Below are 27,134 nucleotides of genomic sequence, written 5' to 3'. Positions count from 1 at the left end.
GACTTCCCCAGGCGCCCTCTCATATCCACAGCATAGCGAAATGCAGATCTGTGTTCTCCATTGTCACAATCGTCAAACGCATTCACCCTCGGGGGTGCCGAGGTCGGCTCTCCTGACATAATACAATCTGGTCAACAGACGGGAAATTGAGCCGCGATGGATCTCACAAGCGATATTAATGTCTATCGAAAGTGGTCCAAATTCTTCTAGCTCCGTTTTCAAATTGCTTTGCTTCCCCACCCGATGGTGCGGTTCAGATTTTCGTGGAATGCGTTCTGTCAAATGAAGCTTACCCTTCTCCTTGGAAGATCATCCGACAGGCTTCAGCTTGGCTTTCATCTCTGAGCTTTGCTCAATGCGTCGAGGATTGTAATGACGGCAGAAAACTTCGCGATTAATCCAGAGACAATACAGCATGTCGTTAACACCAACGTTGCATATCTTCAAGGCCATCGAGGCTCCACCGCGGTGATGGCCGTCTCTTGAGTCGGAGAACTCCGGATCCATGACACCCTAATAGGGTCCATATAAAGAGATGTCGTCAATTGGCGTATCTACACAAATAAGAATTCAGGATAAACATCCACTGTCTCGTGTTTCTTGATTCTATGCATACAACATAACTCATCGTCACTGCTTTCCTGCCTTCACTGCTGTAGCACAGCCACTGGGCAATTGACTCTGAACACTAAACTTTCACTGTCAATTCTCTAACGGGCCTCGACTAGCATTCTTGCTTCAAGCAGTCAGTAATTGACTGTCCGACGTAATCGACGTTCTGTTTGTTGAGCCCAGCAATTGATATACGAGAGTTGTCCGCCATGTAGATATGATATTTCTCTGAGATCGCCAAATGTCAGTATGTCACCAAAAGATCAATTCCAAGGCTAGAACGAACCGCGAAGCTTTAGCACAACGCTTGGAGATAGTCCCAGGAATCCAAACATTCCAGACTGGCGGATCAGGTGGTCCCAAGTTCCAGGTGCGCCTACTCATGTTAATAAAAGTCATTGATCGCATACGTTGGAGACACAATGCTTACCGGAGGCCACCAAGCTATCGTACAATGCCGTCCTCATCGAGCGAATTCGGCCGCTCATGGTGATCAGATCATCATGCCAAGCCCCCCGAAGGGTGGCATCGGCTAATATGGTGCTCGCAATTTTCGCACCATAGGCCGGGGGGTTCGAAACTTCAGAACGCTGAAGCATTTCAAGCATCGATTGGGTCTTTACGGCCGCTTCTTCGGTGCTGGTTGCTAATAAAAAGCAGCCGACTCGTTCCCCTATCAAATATTGTTAACTGCTATTCCGACCATGAACTGACCATGGCACGAATATATACCATAGAGACCCATGTTTTTCGCAAACGACAGACAAACTCCAGCTTCCAAATTCATCTCCTCGATGAATAATCGAATGGCAAAGGCATCGTTATCAACATTGCCGGAATTGAAGCCTAAATAGGCAGTGTCAAAAAGTGGGAACAGCTGTCTCTCTTTAAAGAGGCGCGCAAGTTCTCGCCATTGCTCTTTGCTCGGATCACAGCCTGTTGGGTTGTGAGCACATGTATGGATGATGAAGACAGACCCGGGCTCGGCCGATTTCAATGCCGAATAATAAGAATCAATATCCAAATCTTTTATCTCCGGGTTGTAGTATCTGAAAAATTCACACTGGAACCCAAGTGACGAAAACACCTGATGGTGGTTCGACCATGTCGGCTCAGGTATGTATACTTTGGGAAGAGGCGTCTTGCAAGCTCTTAGCAACAGTCCAGCCAAGTGTAGTGCTCCAGTGCCGGAGAGACTTTGGCAAGTCGCCAGCTATTTATACACTAATCAGCTTTTAAAGATTCAATGCTGTGGCATCGGAGTTGGAGTTGCCAGTACTTTATCCTGTTGCCTTTGAAACAGCTCTGAGCCTAGTGCTAACTTTGCAGCCTCTTTGCGGAAATTTGCCAGACCAACAATAGGGAGATATTCGTGATTCAACTCCTGTGCTAGCAACTTCCGACTCTCGCGGACCGAGGGGAGAACCCACGGGTTCCCGTGCTCGTCACGGTACGTCCCCTGGCCCAAGTTGACTTTCTTGGGAGATTGATCTGCTACATACTGAGCAGTCAACGCAAAGATTGCATCGGGTGGGATGAAACGAGCCTGGTCAAACCAGGACTGAGTAGTAACGTTCCGAGCGCTGGTTTCAGAGGTCATCGTGTAAAATCGGTTCAATTTAGGACTGCGACGGAGAGACTGCATGGTCAATCTGGGCTATTTAGTATTAAAGGAAGCTGTATGTCGACAGGAGTCATCCTTGAAGTGATATCATACTCGGGTTCCAGGCCGAGTCACCCAAATACACCCCTCCGCATTCACTAACCCATTTAAGGAAATATATATCGGTCGGAGATGGGGCCGGTTAAACAAACTAGATACAAAGACTGCTAATTCGCTGATCGGGTGGAGGACCCGAAAAGTGGGCTCTTTTAGGTTGGTGATCTATGTACGAGATTGGCTTCGTCGGTGTCGACATCCGACATTGGCAGTTCAAACGTCAAAACAGCGGCCAAATAGCTTAAATTGATCGGAGATATGACCGTTTGCCCCTCATTTTGTCCCGAGAGGAGAATACCTCATCAGATCTGGATATCTTATAAGAGTTGTACTGGGACTAGAACTACTGACACTTGTACCGACTCAACCACTCAGTACTTTCGATACATACTTCTACAACCTCTACAATGGGTTCCCTCGCCGTTTCTCCTCAACCCCATGTCCCTTCGTCAGGAGTCTGGTGCCCCGCAGTCACCTTTTTCCACCATGACACCGACACACTCGACCTCGACTCCCAATACAAGTACTTTGCCTACCTATCAACAACCGGTCTAGCAGGTCTAGTGATCTTGGGCACCAACTCAGAGGCCTTCCTCCTCACCCGCGAAGAGCGATCCCAGCTCATCTCAACTGCCCGCGCCGCCGTTGGACCCGATTTCCCACTCATGGCCGGTGTGGGCGCCCACTCAACCAAGCAAACCCTCCAACTCGCCCAGGATGCCGCCGACGCCGGCGCCAACTACCTCCTCGTCCTCCCTCCCGCCTACTTTGGCAAAGCCACCAACATGAACGTGGTGAAGCGCTTCTTCTCCGAAGTCGCAGCCAAGGCCCCTCTTCCAGTCCTGATATACAATTTCCCCGGTGTGTGCAACGGGGTAGACATGGACTCCGATACTATTACCGCGATCACACGCGAGTCCGCGGCTAGCGGACGATCCAACGTGGTAGGAGTCAAATTGACCTGTGGATCTGTGGGGAAGATCACCCGGCTGGCTGCAGCATTTGCGCCCGAGGAGTTTGCCACTTTCGGTGGACAGTCTGATTTCCTGATTGGTGGGCTGGCTGCAGGGAGCGTTGGGTGTATTGCCGCTTTCGCGAATGTCTTTCCTAAAGTGACGGCGCGAATCTATGCTTTGTATCAGAAGGGTCAGATTGAGGAGGCTGTAGTGCTGCAAAGGAAGGCGGCGCTAGCGGAAAGTGCTATTAAAAGTGGTATTGCGTCCACGAAGCATGCGGTGGCTTGCTACTCTGCTAAGTTGGCAGGGATCCAGGATGCTGCTGGTAACTTGGCTCCTCGACACCCTTACGAAGAGGTGGGAGAGGGGGCTAAAGTTGCGGTTCGAGAGGTGATGGCTGCAGTTTCTGAGATTGAGAAGAGTCTGTGATAAGCTAGATAGAAGATCAGCATTTAATAGGCCCCCTTTTATCCATTCCAGTACTCCCAGCTCTATCGCACTACATAGGCTATAACTCAGATAATCCCATATAGACATAGGTTATGCATTTTGCATAAAGAAGATACCCTAAATCCGTATAAAAGAGATGAACCTCGGCTTAAAAGAAAAGAAATCTTTTGATTACTGATCGGGCTGGGCCTAAAGTGGAGATGTTCGAGTTCTCGAAGCCATCGAAGCCAATCACACGTCGTCGTCTATATTTTCGTCTCTTTTTCTTTATCTTATGGAGTCGAAATATACAACTGATTATTATTCTACAGCCCCCACTATAACTAAATGCAGCAATCTCTCCGATGGTGTTTTTTTTTTTTCGATAAATCGTTTATTATTTAGAAATAAAACTCGTAGGCCAAGAAAATTTTTAAACTCTCTACCTTCACATCCCAACGCAGATCGCAAGATCAACACTATGGAGGGTTCCGAGACGGCTAACGCCTTGCAGCTGCCAACCTCTATCCCATTCTGGCGACTCGTGATCAACCCCGGTGCTATCACCCAAGAGGTTGCTGACTACCCTTGCGATGGTTCAGGAACCGAAGAAGATCCTTATGTCGTGCAATGGATGCCCAAAGACTTTCGAAACCCTCTCGAGTTAAGAACTTCGATGAAATGGTTCATCACCATGGTCGCCGCTCTCGAGACCTTGGTCGTGGCTCTGGTCTCCTCCGCCTATACCGGCGGTCTTCTTCAAATTAGACAAGAATTTGGCGTCACCACCGAGGTTGCCACCTTGGGAGTATCCCTCTATGTCCTGGGCTTTGCCTTGGGTCCTCTGATCTGGGCCCCAATGAGTGAACTGTTCGGTCGCCAGATCGTCTTCGTCACCACCTACTGCGGCCTGACCATCTTCTGTGCCGCCTGCACGGGCGCGACAAACATCGAGACCATGCTGATCTTCCGATTCTTGTCTGGCGCTTTCGGTTCATCGCCCCTTACCAACTCGGGCGGTGTTATCGCCGACATGTTCATGGCTCGCGAACGTGGATTGGCCCTGTCGGCCTTTGCGTTGGCTCCATTCCTAGGACCTGTCATTGGGCCCATCGCTGGTGGCTTCCTGGGTGAGTCTAGCGGAGGCTGGAAGTGGGTGATGGGTCTCTTGGGTATCCTCTGTGCTGTTATGTGGGTCTTGGGAGCCGCATTGAAGCCTGAGACCTATGGCCCCGTGCTTCTTCGCCAGCGTGCAAACACTCTGTCCAAACTTACAGGCAAGGTCTACTGCAGCAAGTTGGATATCGATCAGGGTCGTCTCACTTTGAAAGCCGCTTTGAAAACCTCACTCTCGCGACCTATGATCCTTCTTTTCCAAGAACCTATCGTCTTGCTACTCTCCATCTACCTCGCTATCATCTACGGAACCCTCTACATGCTTTTCGGTGCCTTCCCGATTGTATATCAGGTCCATCGTGGATGGAGCCAAGGTATCGGTGGTTTAGCTTTCATCGGTGTCATGATTGGTATGCTTGGTGCGGTTGCATATTCAATCCCTGAAAACAAGCGCTACGCCAAACTCCTCGAGAAGAATGGCGGTTATGCGCCCCCAGAATCCCGCCTTCCGCCCTGCATGGTGGCCTCCATTGCCCTCCCTATCGGACTCTTCTGGTTCGCATGGACCAACGATCCATCCGTCCACTGGCTGGCAAGCGTCGCTGCCGGAGTTCCATTCGGCTTCGGAATGTTGCTCGTCTTCCTAAGTGTCTTCAACTACCTGATCGATGCGTATACCATCTTCGCCGCATCTGTCTTGGCAGCCAACACGTTGCTGCGGTCGTTGTTCGGATTCGCGTTCCCGCTGTTCACCACCTACATGTACCAAGATCTCGGAATCCACTGGGCATCCTGTATTCCGGCTTTCTTGGCTCTGGCATGCGTGCCTTTCCCCTTCCTGCTCTATAAATACGGATTGTCCATTCGAAACCACTGCAAGTACGCTGCGCAGTCCGAGGCCTTTGTTCAAAATCTTCTTCGCGGCCTCCAAAAGGCCAATGAGCAGCCTGGCGAGACCGAGCCGGAGAAACGTCCGTCCACATCGGACGATGAAGTCGCACCGCTCCCTGACATCAAGGAAACCTCCACGGATGTCAACTCGATTCATCAAACTCTTTCGCGCACCTCTACCAACGCCACACATCCCATTCATCGCGTGCCCACTTACGAGGCCAACCCTTATAATATTGACCGCGTGCACACACGGGAATCGTTCAAATAATCTAATCCATCGATTATAGAAGAGGAACATGGACGGGTTGGGAGACATCTGGACATACCAAGAGGGAAAGGTCCAGTCTTTTGGACTTCACGCTTTCTGATATTCATGTTGCATTACTTTGTCTTTTGCTTTTTTTTTTGTCAAGTTCCATATACCATAGATCGCGTTGACTACTAATTATAATTGCACTTCAAGATCTCTTGATCTTGTTTTATTCAATTAATTCTTGAGCTCTTACTCCATCAGTATGAAAATCGTTGTCCTAAGTAAGTTTGAACATCATAGACAAAAGGCACGATTTTATTCGAACTATATATATGAAAATATAAACAGCAAAGTCATCATTCGTCAACCGTAATACTCCATCCCTAGTATCTTGTCTCGATTGTGTCCAATGTGGTATCTCACATTTCACGAGCAAACAACAATGAACTGCAACAACCCCATTTTAGTGCACGCCATTGGCCACACCGTTAGCGAGGGCATTGATTTTATCAAGAGGTACTCCCGGCGGCACTCCAACAGAAATAGTGCTCTTTTTCCGGGGTCGCTCCGGCGCAGTCCAGATAGAACCATCATCAAGCAGGCTCTGGCCCAAAGCAAGCGCCTTGGACGGCGCTTCGCCCAGCCATTCGCTCTCCAGTCGCTCGATGTTCTGTTCGATTTCCCAAGCACGGCCACCTTCAATGAACATGGATGTGCCGTTGAGAGATTGGTCGGACAAAACGCCGGTGGCCACAGTAGCAACCTGCTCGGGGGTATTGATGGGAAGATTGGCTTGCTGCCACTGTGTCTCAACTTTCTTGATGCTATCGGTCTGGGTTACCCAAGGGCAGACGGTATTGATACGAAGGTAGTGCTTGTATGGAGAGGAGATGTAGTTTCTCAGGGAACGCATGAGACCAGTGACGCCGTGCTTGGAGGCTTGATATATGAAGAGAGATGGGCTGTCCTTGAAGCCGGAGACACATGAGAATAGGAGAATCGACCGGTCGCAGTTGGATCCACGGTTATGGCGCAAGTAGACAGAGGCGATTCGGGTAACATACATGGAACCGAGGAGGTTGACATCCATGACTTTGTGGGTTGGGGTCTTGAGGTGGGATTTATTGTTAGATGTTTCCAAAAGAAAAAGGGCCGGACCCAGCCAACCGGGGTTGTCCAGCTAGCGACAGCTTACCTGGCGAACGGTCTCCAGTGTAAGTGAAGTATCGAACCAATTCCCTATTTCCACGATACCAGCCGCTGAGACGACATGATCGATACGCTTATAGGTCTTAAAGGCCAGATCAAACAATGCCAGCACCGATGGGTAATCGGTAACATCGGTGGTCTGGAAAATGGCGCGCGGGGGCATATCTTCTTCCTCCGGGCGGAATTTTTCGCACCATTGCTTCAGTAGACGCTCGCCGGAGATGTTATCAAGGTCACCAATGCATACATTGGCGCCACGCTCCAAGCATTGTGTTACCAGACTCGCACCAATGCCATTGGCACCACCTGTATAAGATGAGATAAGATGATAGAGAAGTCGAACGAAGTCGACATACCTGTGATGAGCACTACCTTTTTGGCAAGGCAATTGGCGGGGATGTTGGGGATATACTGCGACATTGGGGGAGATCGGTGGGGAGATTTGGGTGGATCAATGGAGATGATCGTGGGGTAAAGTAGGATTTGCAGATAAAAGAAATCAACTGCGGACCATCAGCTGGCTTTTATATTTGCTGCCTGTTCAGATACAGGGGTCAAACAAAAATCGTACAAAATTCCCAGCGCCAGAATAGTGAGGGGAAACCAATCCGTTTGGATAACACCTTTTCCCTGGCATCTGGACGGGGATAACGGGTAACTCAGCCGAGGGGCCAAGGACGCCCAGGCTGTGTCCATCAGGGGCTTTTGCGTAAGCAAATGAGCGACTGCGTAGACAACCGGGCTGATTGGGAAGACCAGTAATATAAGAAATTATATATGGTCTGATGCGGGGAGGATAGCCAATGACGCTGGTGTTCAGATTGAAAATGGCGAAGCCAAAGCAGCCAAAACACACAGACGCGGGAGAAAACGAGACTAACCGTTGGCATTGACTTTCCCCGGCTTATGCCAGGGTACTCTCGGATTCCTGTGGTCCGTGGCCTCTCTGCCTTCCATCCCCCTGGACACAGTTGAGAAGTGATGCTCGAAGGTAGTATTTGCTCCACTTCTCGGAAAACCGGGTCGAATAGATGTAGGAACTGGGGTGCATATATGCGGGAACGGCAGAAACATAAGTACGAACACTCCACAATTCATTAATTCTATCGTACAAGCACAACCCATTTTTCCAATATACATGCCAAAGCATAGATGCCATTGCAAAGGGGAATACATGAAAACATCTCAATTCTATCCAAAGACCGAAAATACCACCGAAGATACCAATGCAGGCCGACGGATATTTACAACTGGCTATGCATAGAAATGTCTAGCGGCGAGAGACACAGCATAAGATACCAGACTTGCCCAGGAACCAGAGGGATCCAATGAAGCGGAAAATCGACAGACCGGCGGTCGTCCACAGAATAGCGGCGAAGTACTTGGAGGTACGGATGGTAGAAGTGTTCTGTGCATGTTAGTGGGTGCCACAATCTGGGGTTAAGAGATACATACCGTGAGACAGAGACGGGTAATTCCTTCACTGGTGATACACAATGCAAGGATCAGATTGCTGAAGATCCAAATCAACACCAGGTTGGTTCGGAAAGCCTTGTAGCCATCGTCCATGCTTGGTTCATCATTGTCTTCAGGCTCGACATATGGCTCCAGCGCGCGTTTGACCGTCGATTCAAACTGACTATCGATATCGGCCTGCGGCTTATCGACTTCTTCGATGAAATTTGACTTGGCGTCATCCTTCTTCGTCTCAGCGACGGGAAGGGAATCACCCTTGTCCGATCCCTTGGTGCCCCAGGAAACGTCATGCCAGTTGCAGAAAGCGTAGACCATCAGGATATTGATCGAACAGGTCATGCCAGCAAAGTATGCCCAGGAGGACGTGAACATGTGCCAGGGGTCCATGTACAAGAAACTTGCGAGGAAGTAAATGCCATAGGTCGAAACCAAGGCGATCAAGACGATACCAGCTCCCGCAGAACTGAAGAAAGACTGGATAAAGTGGCCAACACCTTCGTCCATAGAGAAATCAAGGGTGCCTCCAGTAAAGGCGTTCTTGACAAGATAAAACGATAGGATGATGATGTAAACTTGGAGGATACTGAAGTAGACGAACGAAAGCGTGTATGCGAGACGCGAACTGTTTAAAAGGTCAGATTGACGCTATGGGGTAATTGCTTCGAATTTGGACTTACCCCTTCGGTCGATTTCCTAGCGCTAAGATGAACTGCAGCATCAAGAAGAATATGTATCCATACTTCAGGAAGTTGTTCACAATTGGCGTGGCCTCGTTACCAAAGGGCCATCCCTTGTCCTTGTTGGCGCTACTAGGGGTTCCGACAAGATCCATGATGACAGTAGTAGTCAGCCAGAACGAGGCTAGGGATAGGTTAGTCAAAAGATTCAGCAAATAAAAAAAAATCGAGACATACCGAGAGAGAACCATGTCATGACAAGACCCATAAAGTTGTATGTCATCTGGATATGGAGGAAGAACAGCCGTAGGATATTGTGGCCGCTCTTATAGATTCGTCCGAAATGCATCATTGCATACAAACTGGCAGCGAACGAACCGTTCAACCAACGACGCCGTTGACTGATAAACTCGGCTGCACCCTCTGGCACATCGGTCTCGCCCTTTGACGCCTTGACATAGGTTAGATGCCATTTGAATCCAGCTTTTGCGACAAGCTCGAAACACAAGATACGATCCTCAGCAAGGAACATGTTCTTTTTGAAGATGTTCATGCCTTCGATACCCTTCTTGCCTAACTGCTTAGAGAGAGTATGATCACCGTGGAAGTACTGCTCCAAGGGGCGACCCATAATAGCGCGGTAGCGGTACGCGGAGAAGGCACCGGGTAACACACTGACGTACCCGAAGGCACTCTCTAGCGGTTTGTCAAGAATGTTGGAGATCTTGTACTCGAAGTTCTGTGCGGCGACAAGGGGATTCATCAAGTTCTTCCAACCTTTCCCTAACATTGCGTGAATCTCGCCGCAAGATCCACCCAAGTTCTTATCGTTGTAGAAGGACTCCCACAACGCAAGGAGTGATTTCTTTCCCGGCTTAGTTCCGGCATCAATAAGAATCACAACCTCGGGGTTAAGAATTCGACTGAAACCGTTGAAAAGCCAGCGGTGAGAGTTAATCTTCTTACTGTTCTTCTGCTTGAGACAGAAAATCATCTGAACAGGAGGAAGATTTGACGACTCGTTGCCCTGGGGCCGAATCAATTGTTGGTTGGAAGTGACAGAGAGTTGGGTAGTGTATTCGAACTAAGTAGCGTTAGTGTATTTTCGTCGACTATAAAACACCGGGATAGACGGATGGTATATTCCGCCAAGGCGAATCGAAAGGACTGTGGGAACTCACGATGTGTGCGACGGTTTCCCGACCATCGACGGAACGCTTCATGATGCCATCTTGGTAGATACCAATTGTGGCTAACAAGTCGAGAGTATTTTTGTCGCAAGGGTCGATACCGTCAAAAACCAAGGAGCACACGATCTTCTGCCAGGCCGGGCCACCTTTGTTCCAGAATTCCGACTTCTTCAAATTGACGATATCCCGAATATTCTGCATAACACCGTGCAGTGTTCGCGCAGTTAAAACTTTATCTTCATTGTAATAGGTGATAGCAATCAGGAGCTCGGTGTGTCGGTTGTACATAGCCGGTCGCAGGTTGTATCCGTTACGTAGAGTGAACTCGTCGGGGTCACAGGTGGCCGCGGTATCTATATGCGATTAGCTCCAGTCGCATCGCCAATATTCCACATGAAGACTTACAACGCAGATGGGTGAATTCTTCCGGGAATCCCTCCTCCGATTCCCGGTACTCCTTCTGAATCGCGTTCTGAATGGCACTTGGAACCGGGTAGTCGACACTGAGGACGGAGCCCTGGACCAGCTTAATCTTTCGCGTAGCATACCGCCGCAGGCCTGATCCAGGTGCCTGTCGGTTCTGCCAGGCTTCTGACGGAGTCTCAGACATAGGTGATTGAATCCCTGACGGAATACCCGAGCGACGGTTCATGCCTCCGGCAGACTCCTGGTATGGACCATCGGGGAAAGCAGTGACTCCAGGATCATGTAGTGTGTAACGACGGAGGGAATCGCTCGAGGCATATGGGTCATCGAAGGAAGTGTTGAATGGGCTGGGCTGATTACGGTACAGTAGAGACTGATGGCTGTCGATGTTCTCGGGTTTCTCCTCGTAGCCGTACCCTTGCTGTTGAACGAACTGTGTTAGCATCCACTGTTGTCTTGATGGTTGTGTTCTGTTTTTCGTGTCGGGTGGCATGTCACTCACTTCTCGTGGGCCATACAGGCTAGACTCGCTCGCCTGGGGTGAATGAGAGTTGCCGGAATGAGGCGAATGAGGCGATGTGCCTCTCTGAGGAAAAGACATAATGCGTGGTTCTCGTGTCCTCCGGCGCTGGTGGAAAGAAAATCGAGATCTAGCCGGCGGGTTGGTATCTCAAGAATCTAAAAACAAAATATGAAGTGAGAAGTTTCAATTCCAGGTACAATCCGACGCCTCAGTGATAACAGCGCAACAGCGCAATGATCTCTTGAGGTATGTTGGAAACAAGATGTTCCAGCCGATCTGACCACAGATCGAAGCTATGTGAGAAACAATATGGGATCTAAACGAACGTCGTTCAAAGAGAGATGTGCGTAAGAGAAAGACTCCAGATGCCATCGACTATCCAGGAGATATTTTTGGTGCAGAATTTGATTGGAGGTGCCAACGATGCGGGCTGTGAAAGGGCGACTGAGGTGGAACCCCAGCCCATCAGCAATTGCCGTTCGTCATCCACCCTTTCTAGGATCCACCAAGGAGCCCCCCGTCCGAGACAGGACATACATATGTATTGGGCATTGCCCACCGTATTTCCCCTGCGTATGCGTCGGATAACCATTGGAGGCTGTGTCCACCATGGACCCAGCCATCGAATGATATTCCCCTTGAGCATAATTCTCTCGATATCCAAGGTACTGCTGTGCGGGTACGAATTTGAGTCTCTGTGATCTGCGCCTTGCTGCGACGGACATAACTCGTCGAACATGTAAAAAGCTGCGGGTCAACGACGCGATGCGCCATAACATTGGTCAACAGACCTCTTCTATGACCCATCACAGGCACCCCCAAATTAATATACGCCTCCCTTTTACCACCTGAAACACCCCCTGAGAGACAGATCTTGAATCTCTGTACGGAGTTTATACTTCATGCTCGGAAGGACAGGCCCTGCAGAGGCTTCTTTGCCAAGCAATCACAGCATGGCGGCTGGGGGTGGCGAGTGCCCATGACGACAAGGCGTCAGGAAACGATCGGCCGCGTCTTCCAGGGGGCTGAATTCTGAATCTGCGACTGGTCCACGCGGTTCCACTTATCCAGCCATCGTTATAAGTTGGGTATGTGGGGAAAAAAATCGAAAAAATAGAATAGCGCTACCACAGCAACAGACATGCCGTCCGAAATATAATGTGTGTCATGTGTTGTCCTCGAGTCACGTGCCGTATACGTGTACAAAACTGTGCCCCTTATGTACATGTACAAAGTACAACATTGTACAGCACACAAAATTATAAATATAGCTGTCTTGAATATCATTTATCATTTATTTTTAGAAATTTGAACTCTTTAAAGTAAATGTGCTTACAAAGTTTAAAAGTGGAAAATATCTAATTCCCAACGAGAATATATATTTCCACACACCATAAGTTTCACGCTTCTGTAGTATCTTCTGTTTTTGTTTCAAATTGATTGTTTCTCTTTCGTACAGGCAACATTGTGTTCTATATTATTGAGTTCCTCTGATTTATCTATCCTTCGACTTCTCGGCTCTCGCCCGATACTCGGACTTCATTGCGAGCGCAGCTTCAAGAAGATGGAACCCCCCATACATCGTATCTCAAGAATTTGACTGACAAGCATGGTGTCGAGGGGCTGATGTTGATTTGCTGCATCTCTTTTAATTTCAACCGTATGGAACTTTCATCAATATACTCCGTACACCAGATGGTTTGGCATCGGGTTGTTAAGCCTTGCCCGAGGTCATTTGATATGACAATGCCGGAACAATATGCGGGGTAAATAATCTAGTTTAAACTCGCAGGGCTTTAAATTCTCACCGGGGTCTTTGCGATTCGATCAAAGACGAACTATTCTTCTCCAACTTTTGCATAACCATGTCGCCTCAGAGACCTGCGTTTGAGGCCCTGCCTTTGCGCAAAGATGGACCTCCAGGGAATGCTTGGGGGATGTTTGGGGATCAAGATCAGATGGGCATGCTCAATCTATTGACGCCAGAGAACACTATCGCGGCTGCTCGTGAGATTGTTGAGGGCGTGCGAGTCTCAACGGATTGGAACCTCAATAGTATGGCGACCCCATGCTTTGGGCGATCTGCCTTTGAGCATATTGTTAAGAACAAGGCTCCCCGGGCAGTCAATGATGATATATTGGTTTTCAACACTCAGAGTAGCAGCCAGTGGGATGGCTTCAGACATTATGGATCCAAGCAAGGAACTTTCTTTAATGGGTGTACCCAGGACGACATCCAGAATTCCACTCGAAATGGCATTCACGGTAATTCTCTCTGATTTTGAACCATCTGATTTTCACTGACCCTCCTTCAGTATGGGTGGAAAACGGCGGTATTGTTGGACGAGGCGTTCTCTTGGACTATTTGGGCTGGGCAGAGGCGAACGGGAAAGAAGTGAATTGCTTTGAAACCCAGTCAATCCCGGCTTCTGTACTCCAGGAGGTAGCTGCTAGTCAGAATACCACATTCCGACCGGGAGATATTTTGTTTATTCGCACGGGTTGGACTCGAGCATATGAACAGCTGTCCCAGGCGGAATGTCAGCAACTGGCCAACTATGCAGCACCTCCAGTGATTGGGGTAGAGTCGTCTGAGGCCATGCTGCGCTGGATTTGGGATCTTGAATTGGCCGCTGTGGTGGGAGATATGCCGAGCTTCGAAGCATATCCATGCCAGAACCAAGATTTCTTTCTCCATGAGTGGTTGCTGGCGGGCTGGGGCGTCCCAATTGGTGAGTTATTCGATCTCGAGCAGCTCAGCCAGGAGTGTCGCAAGAGAGGTCGCTGGACCTTTTTCTTTAGTAGCGTGCCATTGAAGGTGTGTTCACAAATTCCACCCTCCGGTTCCCAACTAACCACATTATTTCAGGTTCCCGGTGGGGTTGCAAGCCCCCCAAATGGCGTGGCTATATTCTGATCACAATTTCTTGTATCCTTTACCCCTTGTCGTTCATATCCCACAGTCTAACTCTCTGGAGATAGCGCAGAATGCAAGTGGGGTGGCATTAATAATGAGCCCCTCCAAGAGTGAAAGTCATGGACATATCAAAATGCAACTTTTTTTTTTACCTAGACTCTGATTTGCTCACTGAGTGAGTGAGTGTAGGGATGAGCGGCCTGAGTAAGCTAGATCAATAAAATGCGACACGTTAATTCTACCACGTGCAACCCTTCCCATTTAGATCGCCCACCAAAATAGGACTGGCGCAGTCAACGTGACCGTTCGTTCTAGCGGTCTCGATCCTATCCAAGTAAAAAGACTCACAGCGGGGCTATTCAATTGACCCATCATTTCCCCATTTCAGCCTATGCTCCTAGGAATACACCTCGGAAGACTTCGCTTTCAAGCCCTTGTTAGCTTATGTCAGTCGCGGCTATTATGTATGGAAGAGGGCTACGTGTGGAAGGCAGGAAAGGATGAAAAGGACGGCCCGAATTTTCCTGCGACGCCAAAGTTTGTGTCGCACTCATTGCTCCACCCCAGGTTCTCTCTAGTGTCCCTACTCTCCAGTGTCACTACTCTAGTGCGTCCCTATTCTCCAGTTGTCTAGTGACCGAGCCCGAGTAAGTAGTCTTAAATGAGTAGGCTTCAGATTTTGGTTGCATATCATAGGCGATGTCGCGGGGGGAAGGGGGGGGGCAGTGTGTCAGGAACTCGCGCCTAGCAAGATCATGCCGAGTCCCGCTCCAGCATCCCATATTGAAGAAATCGGGGAAAGCATCTGGACGGATCGTGGTGGGTAGGCCAGTGGTGGCCATTGGGTTGACTGTAGTGGATGAGTGACAGAAACGGATACATGAATGACTGTTGCACTTACACTCCTTATTTATATTAAAAAGGTAGTCACCTGCTGTCATATGGTCAACAATCTGTTAGCATGTCCCGGTTGACGTCCGGACAGTTTACCTTCTAGCCTCTTTTCCTCTTTCGTCTATAGTCATACACAGGTTAATGAGTACTCCATCTTGATCTTGCTAGTTACTAAAAGCCTGATTATGTCAACCGTCCGGGGGGACAATTTACCTTACATTCCCATCGCCACCTAGGTATGATACCAAACTATCGGTGGAATAAAATGAATGAATAATGGTATGAATTTCTCAGGGAGCGTGAAGGCTTCTAAGAAGCGGAATTCCGCCCGACCATACCGCTCACTAAGAGAGGAGACAGAACATCGAATTCTTCGAAAAAGAATTATCCTATTGATATTCTCGGCAAGACAGCCATTCTTCCCACTCCGCCATCTCCATCAATCCGGTCGAAAACCTTCAATCCCTCTCTTCAACTTAATTGATCTCCTTAAGATCAGTAATCAAGAGAAGTTGACTGCAGTGATAAAACGGAAGTCTTGTGCATCAAGCACAACATCTTGCATGTTAGGGGGCCGGACAGGAACGTCGAATAAAGCACAATATGGTATTGTCATTGGGGCACCATCGACTGTGGTTTTAGTCACATCCACTTCAGCGCACGAATATGGCTGCTGCATATTGGACGGCTGTTGGAGGAGGGGTGGCACGTTACTGGGATTCCGGCGGAGACTGTCAATGTAGGCTCTGGTCAAGGGTCGAGGGGCATTTGGTGGAGCAAGCTGCCATTGTTCAAAATGTACAGCAGTCTTCTTGATAGATATGATAATCACTATGCGTACTTCTCCATCAGAGGCTCCGAACCACCATCTAGCATCTTGAAGTAGTCTTGGCAGGCTCTCAGATACACCCGTTTCAACAACCACGGTGGGCCATTGCAAGCTGGTGCTAGATGGCCAACGTGCAGATGGGCAGAACACTTGGTCTCCCTCTTTGTTCCGCAATGGAGATTTGTATCGCGTCGCTCCGCCCCAACGATACAGCTCATTTAGTCCCATGCTATCCAGTTGTAGATTGACTTTCTGCAGGAGTCCCCTAGTGGTGTATTCATGGCGATACCCTGGTATCACGCGCAAAATACCTGTACCACCTTCAAACTCAAACCGGTAGTTCACACCCTTCAGGCAATCATGGTCCTCGAAGAGTCGCTCGGAGATGCGGGGGCTTATTTTGAGGAGAACAAGGAACTGGTTGCCGTTTTCTTCCTTGTCCTTTTCAAGTGTCTCTGCGATCTTCTCAGCTTCGAGCTGAACATGTTTCAGGCGGCTGAATATGCGAGTTACGACACTAGATGGGAGCGCTGTCATGATGTCAGGCATGGTGGGTAAGGGTGAAAGAGCTTCGGGGGACATGGCATCAGGGGAGGAAATGGATTCAGGCGAAAAGAATCCAGAGTCAGCGTGAGGAAGTAGTAAGGAATCAACAGCAGGTTCCATATTTAGGATGACGTCAAATGATGTGGGATGATGGGGGTGTGGTAGAGAACTTTTTAGAGCTGTGCCCGGATATTTTCCGACGGATCGATGGAATCTCCCGGGAGATGAAAACACACGCTCACTGAGATAATAGGTACATCTGGGGGAAGTTCTCAGGGAAGTTCTCAGGGAAGGAATTGATGTCGACTGGAGAGAAGATCCGCAGGAGCTCCCGGGGAAGGAATTGACGTTGACCGCAGAGAAGATTTGCAGAAATTCTCGGGGAAGGGATTGACAAAGACACAAGCTCACTGAGACAATAGGTCGATTGTAGAGAATATATATCGTGGAAAGGAAAATGATAGACAAGTGCTAGATTGTTGATGAACGGATGATAGACAAGATTTCGACTCACCCTTCTGCGGTGTCCACCCTGCTGATCAGTGGACTGAAGTAGATTCCTTACGAAAAGGGCCGTCGGAGAAGCCTCCACGATGGAGAACCTCCTGTGCTGACTCGCCGGAGGGTTGGGCAACGATACAGGCCTCGGGCGGAAGATATCTGGATCAACAAGATGTGCTTCAAGGGGAGGAGGAGGAGGAGGAGGAAAAGGAGAGAAATCGATGGGATATGATACAATAGCATCAGTTACTAGGAAGAGACATGAAGGTAGGATGGACTGGTTGTTTATTTGTTACGCAGCAATTGTGCTCTCAGTTATGTTTCGGTTATTCCATTCACTCGTCTTCATCTATCTGACTTTTCATCCTTCCTTTTCATCCTCCCCACCATTCCCCTGTCCGCATCTTACTTTTATCAGTTAACCACGTGAACGTCCATCACAAACTATACTGGCGCCACGCTTCATCCAGTTCTCGGTCCCAAATGGGGTTTAATGCCTCATCGTCACCTGAGGAGGAGACCCCGGACAGGATGTCGGTCGACCCAACGAGCGTCAGCCCCGTGCTGGACCACAACCTAAACCCGATGGATGAAGCAGATCTGCCAGATGTGGGAGCAATCTCACTGAGTTCGCCTGAATCCCTGTCCGCTGGATTCGATGGATCAGGCGAGTGGGCCACCCCAAGAAAAAAGAAGAAGAATGCATCAGCCTCTGATATAGATGAGTCGGATGGACCAGAAGAGCCCGCGGAACCGGAGGAGATTCCGCCCGACGTGGAAGACCCGGCAGCACACATATCATACTTCTGTCTACCCAAGACCCTATTCGTGGCTTTGTCCGTCTTCAGAGGAAGACCAATGCCCAAATCAAACGTGAGAAAGAACGAGAAATTGTTCCGAAGTGCCAGCCGCGCTACAACACCAGCTTCTTCCGGGAACATGCCGACCTAGGAAAGATTCGCCCAAGATCTATATGTACCAGTGGATGCGACATCATTGGAATATGGGGCATGCGCAGAATTGGCCCAGCTTGTAGTCGTGTCTGCTCGACCCGCATCGGGTGGAAGAGGAGAGCAGTGAAAGGCTCACATGGAAGAGAACCGCTACTATATTCCGTTCTATCGCGACGAAGACTACGAAGGAAAAGATCCGGCTGAAGAAAAGGCAAAGGATGCGCAGTTGATAATCAGCGCCCTTAATGCCCACCGTCTTATTCTGTTCGCGCAATATCAGATCATCAGTGAACCGATTGACGACAGCTTGCAGGAATCGATCTGGAATTTCCTATGGCAGGCAGACGTTATGTGCGCAGTCAAAGACCAGATTCTTGCAGACCACAGCAACAGCCTCTTCCCGACGGATAAAGCCGTGAGTTCCACCGCACCCTGAAGGGGAGTCAAGCACATGCTCTGGATCCTCTTGTCAGCAAGTCTCTCAGGAAATTGAGGCAGCCTCCATTAAGCATAGAGAAGGCGGGAGGACCCACTATCTTTGGGCTTTACCCGAACATTCAAGGGAGTGAAGAGAAAACCCTGAGCCGGAGGCGTACACATACCAAAAGCAGGCGGCATCCCGCGAGCTAGCCAACCGACCCAGATCCTCGGACGGGTTTTGGGGACTCGATGGAGCTGGTGATAAGTCAAGGTGAGGACCGGTGGGAGCTGTACAGTCGAGGGCGACCTAGTCGCGTTAATAATAGCAATACTTTATGTTGAACGAGAGAGACCGATGTGAACTAATACTAAAAGCTTACTATAGAGCGTAAGTGGCAAAATAAGTGTAGTTCTCTAAAAGGAGTAAGTTACTCAGCTTTATAACTCGCTACTTGCTTATAAAGTATAGCTAAGGTGGGCCCGATAGCTAGAAAGTATAGAAAATGACCGTAGGGGAAGTGTATTTCCGGCTGATATGCCAGTTGTTAGGCTAGCCCTATTGGTTAGGCGTGTTGAACAGTGGCGGGAAGAAACGTATAGTATTCTTTCTTAGAGACTAATTCTTGCTAAGTCCAGGTTTCCCGGGAAGGCACTCTTACATCTCTTCGTCCCTAAATCGTGCCCGTCACGATGATGAATTCAGCTAGCTTCCGAGTCCTCTTTCAGACACTTGCACGCTTGCAGTTATCAGGATGACATCTTGTGTGTCGCCATATTCATGCCGACAGCTCCCAGAAGTGCAACCCCTACAGTGGCAAACTTCCCACCACCCATCTGATGGGCTGCTATCCTCCAGCTACACCGTCTGTGGTGGTAGACCCGAGACCCGTCTCACCATCTCTGTTCTCAGAAGTATGACTCGAATCCGCTCTATCATATGGAGGAGTACATTGATAACAAGAGGCATTTTCACCAGGCTCTTGCTGGAACCCGTACGGAGGTGGGGTGGGGCTATGGGTATCCATGGGGACGGCTAGTCTGTGTGCAGAGCTGCAGTGACATGAGCTTGTGGACAGAAGGCTCCATGGCCATTGCTAGAGTGTTGTCCACTGTACAGTACATTGCGAAACTGGTGCAATCACCTCCACTCTTCGAGTGATTCTCTAGGTCCACCGCCAAGAGACACTAGAGCTCATTAGGAATAGCCCCGGAACATCAATATTTCTGTACCAGTCTCGATACTATCATTTACTTTCATTAAATACCCTGTCTTGTCTTTAAACTGTATTGGCGACCTAAGGGAACTAACATTTTCCAATGCATACATGTCAAACACTTAATCTAGGTGTTGCCTCGAGAATCCAGCAACCTGGCACTTCCTTCCGTCACTCCTATGTCCAAGTGACGGGCTGGGGTCTTACTCGGCACCAGACCTTGCAAAATAGTGGCTTACATTACTTGCGTACTGTACCTGCAGACTACTCGTGAACCCGCTTATCATAGTACTCAGCCTCTCTCCTCTTGACGCCCTGTAACACACTTGGTCGAAGCTAACACACAACTATGTTCATAGACTCCTCAGTGGCATCTTCTGCCTTGGGGGGATGACTTACACTCCTCTCAACGATGATGATGATGATGATGATGATGATGATGATGATACTTACCGGCCTGAACTGCCTAACCGATGGGAACGGATAACCTCGTATGCCCCCACCCCCGGTTACCTAGACCGCGAATAGACACCATTGGTAATCTCCCTTTCACCCGACCCTGGGGACATAGTTGGTGAATGTTCACCTTCCTTGCATCAACATCTGCCCGACCAGCTGGGGTTTTGATCCCGTGGTTGCACGTACGGATAGAAGGGTTAAATTGAACAATCGAGTTGTGGTGGAGGATACAAAACAAGACCTGACGCAACCGCCTATATCCTACTGGTAACAGATAAAAGAGGACGCTAGTAATACTCTACGACGGAAGACAGCCCATGGCCGACGGGTAACGCTAGATGATATTGACATGGCGTTATCGATGAACTGCTAGAGAGCGGTAGAAACATCCACTAGAGCAAGGTGGAGTCCTTACTTAGTCTTTGTTGTTGCTTGTTAAGATTCCGGCACCACTCTAAAAGAGAGATAGAGCGCCTAAGACAATGGCTAGGGGAATAGAGGCATTCTGGAGATCGTTTGGGTGAACTTTGAGCCACCATGCAAAAAATACAAATGGCCCTGCAACCATGACAAAATGATAGGTGAAGACGTAGGCAAACGAAACCGCAAACACGGCTTCAAGTCCCCATATCGGTGACGACTTGTCCCTTTCGAAACATCTCGTTCTCTTTGGGATGCGCTCTAAGTGCACGACACCAGTTGGTGGTGGCAGGCAGTCATGGGGAAGCGGCTAAGTGCAGGGGAAATGATAAGTGTAAAATAGGGCCTCAAATAAATGGTGTGGAATTGGGGGATTCCTAGCATCTGGAGCTCCAGCACGAGGTGCATATTGGTAGTCATTGTGGGTGGGAAGATCTTTGTGCTCGCGAACCATGCGCTCTCGTGTCAACCTGTTGAACTGGTGTGTGTCAGTGCTTGGAGTGCAATAAATCACAGCGTCGGGTGTACCTTTACCACTTGGCAAAATTCTAATCGCCAAATAGAGAACCATAATCTCAGTCGGCCTCTGTGGGTCCGATAGCATTCCTTGAGTTCTTGGAAGACACTACAGTCGGTACTTTGGTCTTTGACCGAGATCTGGGCCGGTGTCAGAGTCCTCCGTGCTCCCTGGATGCCAATTAATATCCAGCTGTGAGTTAGTTCAGACGAATCCATCCCAGAAACCCGAGATTCTTGGCTGGCGACGGAACTCCTTTGGTGAGGTTCAGAGAGGGGCCCTATTACGCTAGGTTGACTATTGCCACTAGGCAAGTTCCCCGACGAATGAGGGCTTACATTATCATCTGGCGGTGTATATTTTTGAGCAACTGATGAAATCGTTGTGCCGGGTAGTGACGAAGGCGCTTTCGAAAATCTGTCATTCGCCCAGATATTCAGGAGTGCTCCAAACCCGTTCGCTCTGCACCAGTGTGGTAACACAGGTTCGTCATTTGACAACTCAAGTATCTTCTTCACTAAGTCGTTTTGTTCCAGGGATAATTCATCCCACTGCTGCGCACCACAGGTCTGCTAAACTTTATTGTTATATATATAAAAAAACGAAATTTCTTTTAACTTACGCATCGCCAGAACATTCGAGATTCACCTTGTAACAATCGCTTCCGCGGTTCCAGAGGCCACCAATTCTATCTTACTTGAGTGCTGTCTTCTATCCATGCTTTCAGCCTGTTAGCTAATGAGAGATCCTGCTCCTGTGAAACCGAAATATGTTTTTTCGGGATCGATAGGAGGACATGCTTTCTTTAATTAAGGACGACTTGACGAAACAGAGTGTCTAGACGAGCGGAAGAGTTTTTAATAGGTCAATCAAGAACTCTATTTCTCCTAGCGAAATAAGAGATCTTGGCTCTTCTTGTCTAAAAAGATGTCGGCAAAATGAATTGATAGTTGATAGATAGGCGGACGCTAAGGAGCAGCTGTCTTCAAAAAAAAAAAAAAAACTCTTAATGTGGTTCATGAAAATAATTTCGGCTTGAGTCCAACGAGCTGAAAGAGGGGCACGTCGTCAGCCTCGTCATCATGTGACACCAGCACGCTCAGCCAGGAAAATTATTGACAGGAAAAGTCTTTCGAAGAGTGTAGGTTGTTGCACTAGTTTCGGGACGTACTGTAAGTAGACCTCTCAATAGCCCGCAAATGGGCCCAAGCCCCCGGCCCACAGCCCAACCCGCAGTGGGCTATGGGATCAGTCTTCAAAGCCCAGCCCAACCCACAGCCCATTAATGGGCGCTTATCAAAGCCCGTCAAAAGCCCATTTCTGTGCATAAATACAGTCTTGGCACGTATAAAGTAGCTGATAAATGGCTGTATTTTACGGATGTACTAACCTATATATTCAGTTTCATCACATCATTATAGTAAGAAGTAGGAATTTAGTAGATATTATACTTATTTTTAGCATTATGATGCCAGATTTTATGCAAATTTTCATATAAAATCACCTTATAAAGATCTAACTCAACCACGAATTCGTACCGAGGAGAACTACTGAGTATTAGCATAAAGAGATATAGGTCTATACTCAGGTGTTAACTATAGTGGTACTAATGGTAGTACCTCTATTTATATCAGAGAGGAAGAGATGCGAAGGGAAGATGGTATGTTTAAGTATTCTTAGTATATTTAGTCCAATTGATCAGTCTTTTAAGTTATTTTATAAGCCTATAAGAAGAAGGCTTCTGTATAGCTTCATGTATCGCTCAGGTGGTAATTTAAATACCTTAAAAAACCAGAGAACAATGCATTGATTATACAGCTACGATAAACTGGCATGTTTATATTGTTTGGGGCCCATTATGGGCCCGAATGGGCTTTGCGGGCTATTGAGAGGTCTAACTGTAAGTGTCCCGCTGCTATATGGTTCGACGTTCAGTATTGATGATTTCCTTGGATTCAACTGATCTTTCGGTGATTTTGGTCTATCGCATAGAGCCCAAGATCATATTGCAGACAATAACTCACCTGAGGATATGAGCTTGATCTCTCGACTTGGTCATAAGAGCAGCCCTCTAGGTGATGGTCGTTATATTCACTTTTGGGGGTACGGCATATTGAAAAAGAAAGGTCGCGATACAATTGGAGACTGTGGATAGAATCATTCGGTGGTTTGAAATTGTTGGGATGGATAAATATGCCGATGAAACTTAGTGATAGTTTTCTAATGTCAGGACAAACGCCTTAATTTATATCTTTGAGAATGCCTTACCACCATATGATTAATTACATATAATATTGTACAACAATCCAAGCTAGTAGTATGAGAATTACACTAAACCACCCCAGGAAGCAGGAGGACAGGAAACTGCCAATCATTGCCCCATGATCACTGTGGATAGAGTGAATGATAGCATAAACCAGCGAATTTGATCGCGCAAATTATTGCGGAAATCAAACATTGTCGCGCGCCCATTTCACAATATGTCGCGGCTGTCGCTGAAGAAAGGTTAAATGCGTCATGCAGAACCATGTCGCAATCTGAACCTGGAATGCATTGTTGAGCGTACCTTTTTAGGACGCCCCGCAGCGAAGCGCCTTCGTGGCATGGCGGCCCAAGAGAATAATACCGTAATATCGGCAGAATCCGATGGGAAGAAGTGAAGAGACTGACTAGGAATCCCGAAGAGGTCAGTGAGGTCTGCTATAACAATTTGCGGATATGGTAAATGACCCGATATCTAATGGAGAGGATATGCCGCAGTCTAGTCTAGGTAATCCGTGAGCAATCAATCACAATCACTTAAGCGCTCACTAAGCGCTCATTAACTAGACCTCCGCTTTATCACGTGATGTAATTGAGCAGCTCATTGAGTCTAAGCCCGGACTAAAATTTACTCAGTGAGCCTGACTCTGAGCGCCCTGGTAAAAGCAGCTAAGATATGAAAGCCCCACCCGGTAGAGGAAATATGCTACGTACAGTGACAAAAGTAGTATAAATCAATGTCCTCAACGTACCACATGGCATTGGGGAGGTCGGGCCGAAAAGATAAAGGGAAAAAAGCGGAGAAACCGGGGCTTTCCGTCCCGGTCTGTGTCATTCTACGTTTCAATCCTAGCCTATCTGTGTGGTCTAACAGATCTTAACAGATCTGAGATCTAGCAAGAATATGGTCCTTGGAAATGCAAGAATCTCGCGTCAAGCAGAAGACCGCTCAAGAAGGTCGATGGTAGCCTGTAACCGTTGCCGTTCTAGAAAAACTCGCTGCGCCGGCAATCCACCCCACCCTTGTGCAGCATGCGTGGATGCGGGCAAGAATTGTGTATATTCAGAGGCTGAAAAGCGAGTCTCCATAACCGAGAGGTAAAGTCAGTCCAAGGTTGTTGAAAAAAGAGTCAAGGCTGAACTTATTTTGCAGCTACTTTCGTCAACTACAAGCGCAAGCTCCTACTTTGCGAGGTAGGTTTCATACCTACCTAGATAGTCATCTGGACGCAGTTTAACCACCCAGAATAGAAGATAGTCATCCAACGCCATCAAGTGAGCCATCGACATCCAATCGCTACTCTGAGGGGCCACCAGAACGCGACGACTGGTGGTACAAAGGGACAGATAATCTGTTCTTGAATCGATTGGGCGAACACCGTACGTCTTCCACCAGAAGATAGCCCATTTTTATCATCGGTTTGCTAATCTTTCCTCAGATTTCGTGGGTGCCTCGTCCACCACACATCTCGCGAAACGGCTCAACCCCGGCTCCACAAATCTTGCATGGGATGTGCGCCCACTTTACGATGACCCTTCATCATTGAAAAGACCGATTGGTGGCTCATTACCTCAATTGCCACCTTTTGAGTTTGCGAAACGACTATTCTGGGTACAATACGCCTACATCGGTACCATCTTCTCCCTTATTCAACCCATGGAGTTTGAAGAACGGCTCGATCTAGTCTACCACCAACCACTTGACTTTGCGCATCGCGAGTCTTGCCTAGTATACTGCCAAACACTCTTAGTTATTTCTTTTGGCTTGATGTACAGTGTGAATCAGTGGATTGGCGAGGAAGGTCCTCCCGGCTTTAAATACTTCAAGCATGCGTTACGTTTCTTGCCCGATATTCACGAAGAGGGCTCGATTCTCTTCGTTGAGGTGCTATGCTATGTGGCATACTACATGCAGAATCTGAACAGGCGGGACGCTGCCTTCCTCTATGTGTGTATCGCTTCCATTGGGCTTCCATTGTACTAACGTCGTCAGATTGGACTCGCTCTGCGCATGGCTATCTCACTAGGCCTACACCAAGAAGTGTCTAACCCCTCAATAAGTGAAGGAGATCGCAACCGTCGACGTCGGGCTTGGTGGTCTGTTTACAGCTTGGACCGGTAATTTGGCTACTTCTCTCAGTTTTCCGAAAGCAAGACTCATACTTATGAACAGGTTACTCTCGGTCAAGTCTGGCAACCCTATTACAATTCACGATGGAGACATTGGGATAACCTGGCCCACAACTGTAGTGTGTTGCCTTCCATGGTATGTCTAGGTATTAGCTAATATGACCTTTTCTACCTAGGGTGGATCGAACCTTGATCCATGGCCATCAACCGTTCTCACTCATTATACACAACTATCCCGTATACTGGGACGAATTGGGGAAGGTAGCAATCCTCCCTTTATCTCTCGTATTGCCAAGCTGACCTAGATGGCCACAGAAATCTACAGAAAGAAACCTGGATCCGGATCCAACCTCGTTGCTTCTGTGCAGAGTATCACAAATGACCTTTCTGGCTGGCTGCGGCAAGTACCAGACCGGCTCCGTATCGATTTCAATACACTCGATACCCACATCAATCGAGAGACTGTCTCGATCAATTTGCACTTCTACTCGTGTGTGAACATGACTGCACGCCCGTTGGTCTTCTATGTCATTCAACGACGACTCGACGCGGAAGTCCTTGGATCCACAACAGAAGATTGGAAAGAAGGGCTAGCTCCCAATACAGTCGCCGTCATTGATAGCTGTATCACGGCAGCGCGAGCAACCACGGTGATCATGGATGCAGCTGCAAAACATAATCTCGTTGGTAGGTGATCGCAATATCCCATTTCTTCTGCCATGAAATAATCTAATTAAACGAACTCGCCAGCTACATATGGATACCTCGATGGTGAATATGTCTTCTCCGCTGCACTGCTGTTGGTCATGGTGAATGCCGCGTTTCCACCTAATGAAACCAATGCCCGGGCCATGGAGACCGCACTGAACCTTCTGCGCGGTATGGCAGATCGCGGAAATACATATTTGGACTCGCGTCACACATTACTGTTGGAATTACGGGCAGCCATTGGGCCTAGACGTGCTGAGGAAAAGGATACTACTGATACGGCAAATTCTCTTGCTACAGGTCAGAAGGCCCCTGTGACGCCGATGACCGAAAACGGCGCAAATATATCAGACAATGTTCCAGATTTGAGCACAGAGTTAGCAACTTCCCAAGTGCTTACTTATAACTGGCCACAGCCGCCAGATCTCCCCTCTTTCCGAGATATTGCCTTCCAGTTTGATCTAAACGATGACCCAGCACTCTGGGAAGGGGCTTTGGATCAAATCGATATTGACATGGACACTGACTGGATTGAGAATACTTTAAAGCGATAAGGACAAATATATACCATCTAAAAATCTTCCCACGGCTGTATTGTGTGCTTTATACTTGGTAGTATTCCACTAGTTTATACTACACATACCCTACGTGATGGACATACATGCCTGAGGCCCACGGATTTCTCCGCAAATTGCTACAATTGTTATTATTATTAGCTCACATACCCCTATCTTCCCCTCCATCCTCCATCCAAACCCCACGGCTTATCAAGCCGTGGAGATGTCGGCCCGAGAAAGCCGAAATAGGCGTCATCGGCCCGACACGTGACATGAATCTAATGGGTGAGACGGCGGTGATCATTTGAGATGGGCTGGGGTATCGG

General features: G+C 48.3%; 12 protein-coding genes across 12 annotated transcripts; 6 read left to right on the top strand and 6 right to left on the bottom strand.

Annotated features, from left to right (window-relative positions):
• Positions 1-309: 309 nt before the first annotated feature.
• On the bottom strand, positions 310-507 carry N7447_006101 (uncharacterized protein; the record flags this gene model as incomplete). The annotated part of the gene is made up of 1 exon (XM_057230363.1): positions 310-507. One exon carries the CDS (start codon positions 505-507, stop codon positions 310-312), a length of 198 nt encoding a protein of 65 aa, XP_057085453.1.
• Positions 508-724: 217 nt separating this feature from the next.
• N7447_006100 (Aspartate aminotransferase) lies at positions 725-2,212 on the bottom strand (the record flags this gene model as incomplete). Its single annotated transcript, XM_057230362.1, has 5 exons — positions 725-840; positions 899-988; positions 1,043-1,285; positions 1,345-1,825; positions 1,892-2,212. 5 exons carry the CDS (start codon positions 2,210-2,212, stop codon positions 725-727), a joined length of 1,251 nt encoding a protein of 416 aa, XP_057085452.1.
• A 527-nt stretch (positions 2,213-2,739) lies between these two features.
• N7447_006099 (dihydrodipicolinate synthase family protein) lies at positions 2,740-3,717 on the top strand (the record flags this gene model as incomplete). The annotated part of the gene is made up of 1 exon (XM_057230361.1): positions 2,740-3,717. One exon carries the CDS (start codon positions 2,740-2,742, stop codon positions 3,715-3,717), a length of 978 nt encoding a protein of 325 aa, XP_057085451.1.
• A 481-nt stretch (positions 3,718-4,198) lies between these two features.
• On the top strand, positions 4,199-5,995 carry N7447_006098 (MFS transporter; the record flags this gene model as incomplete). The annotated part of the gene is made up of 1 exon (XM_057230360.1): positions 4,199-5,995. One exon carries the CDS (start codon positions 4,199-4,201, stop codon positions 5,993-5,995), a length of 1,797 nt encoding a protein of 598 aa, XP_057085450.1.
• A 448-nt stretch (positions 5,996-6,443) lies between these two features.
• On the bottom strand, positions 6,444-7,609 carry N7447_006097 (putative 3-hydroxyacyl-CoA dehydrogenase; the record flags this gene model as incomplete). Its single annotated transcript, XM_057230359.1, has 3 exons — positions 6,444-7,088; positions 7,176-7,495; positions 7,546-7,609. The coding sequence occupies 3 exons, from the start codon at positions 7,607-7,609 to the stop codon at positions 6,444-6,446; spliced, it is 1,029 nt and encodes a 342-aa protein (XP_057085449.1).
• Positions 7,610-8,459: 850 nt separating this feature from the next.
• Positions 8,460-11,559, bottom strand: N7447_006096 (Chitin synthase; the record flags this gene model as incomplete). The annotated part of the gene is made up of 6 exons (XM_057230358.1): positions 8,460-8,597; positions 8,645-9,287; positions 9,343-9,526; positions 9,580-10,426; positions 10,524-10,885; positions 10,938-11,559. The coding sequence occupies 6 exons, from the start codon at positions 11,557-11,559 to the stop codon at positions 8,460-8,462; spliced, it is 2,796 nt and encodes a 931-aa protein (XP_057085448.1).
• A 1,617-nt stretch (positions 11,560-13,176) lies between these two features.
• On the top strand, positions 13,177-14,398 carry N7447_006095 (cyclase; the record flags this gene model as incomplete). Its single annotated transcript, XM_057230357.1, has 4 exons — positions 13,177-13,211; positions 13,274-13,746; positions 13,797-14,299; positions 14,351-14,398. The coding sequence occupies 4 exons, from the start codon at positions 13,177-13,179 to the stop codon at positions 14,396-14,398; spliced, it is 1,059 nt and encodes a 352-aa protein (XP_057085447.1).
• A 599-nt stretch (positions 14,399-14,997) lies between these two features.
• On the bottom strand, positions 14,998-15,240 carry N7447_006094 (uncharacterized protein; the record flags this gene model as incomplete). Its single annotated transcript, XM_057230356.1, has 1 exon — positions 14,998-15,240. The coding sequence occupies one exon, from the start codon at positions 15,238-15,240 to the stop codon at positions 14,998-15,000; it is 243 nt and encodes an 80-aa protein (XP_057085446.1).
• A 554-nt stretch (positions 15,241-15,794) lies between these two features.
• N7447_006093 (uncharacterized protein) lies at positions 15,795-16,787 on the bottom strand (the record flags this gene model as incomplete). Its single annotated transcript, XM_057230355.1, has 1 exon — positions 15,795-16,787. One exon carries the CDS (start codon positions 16,785-16,787, stop codon positions 15,795-15,797), a length of 993 nt encoding a protein of 330 aa, XP_057085445.1.
• Positions 16,788-17,651: 864 nt separating this feature from the next.
• N7447_006092 (uncharacterized protein) lies at positions 17,652-18,119 on the top strand (the record flags this gene model as incomplete). The annotated part of the gene is made up of 1 exon (XM_057230354.1): positions 17,652-18,119. The coding sequence occupies one exon, from the start codon at positions 17,652-17,654 to the stop codon at positions 18,117-18,119; it is 468 nt and encodes a 155-aa protein (XP_057085444.1).
• Positions 18,120-18,257: 138 nt separating this feature from the next.
• Positions 18,258-18,557, top strand: N7447_006091 (uncharacterized protein; the record flags this gene model as incomplete). The annotated part of the gene is made up of 1 exon (XM_057230353.1): positions 18,258-18,557. The coding sequence occupies one exon, from the start codon at positions 18,258-18,260 to the stop codon at positions 18,555-18,557; it is 300 nt and encodes a 99-aa protein (XP_057085443.1).
• A 5,742-nt stretch (positions 18,558-24,299) lies between these two features.
• On the top strand, positions 24,300-26,805 carry N7447_006090 (transcription factor domain-containing protein; the record flags this gene model as incomplete). The annotated part of the gene is made up of 9 exons (XM_057230352.1): positions 24,300-24,511; positions 24,567-24,607; positions 24,665-24,793; positions 24,853-25,361; positions 25,407-25,531; positions 25,587-25,679; positions 25,720-25,804; positions 25,849-26,230; positions 26,294-26,805. 9 exons carry the CDS (start codon positions 24,300-24,302, stop codon positions 26,803-26,805), a joined length of 2,088 nt encoding a protein of 695 aa, XP_057085442.1.
• Between the last annotated feature and the right edge of the window lie 329 nt (positions 26,806-27,134).

The sequence above is a fragment of the Penicillium robsamsonii genome, assembly GCF_028829455.1.
Source record: "Penicillium robsamsonii strain IBT 29466 chromosome Unknown utg000003l_segment0_segment0, whole genome shotgun sequence".
Taxonomy (NCBI): domain Eukaryota; kingdom Fungi; phylum Ascomycota; class Eurotiomycetes; order Eurotiales; family Aspergillaceae; genus Penicillium; species Penicillium robsamsonii.
This window is presented reverse-complemented; position numbering and strand designations above follow the sequence as displayed.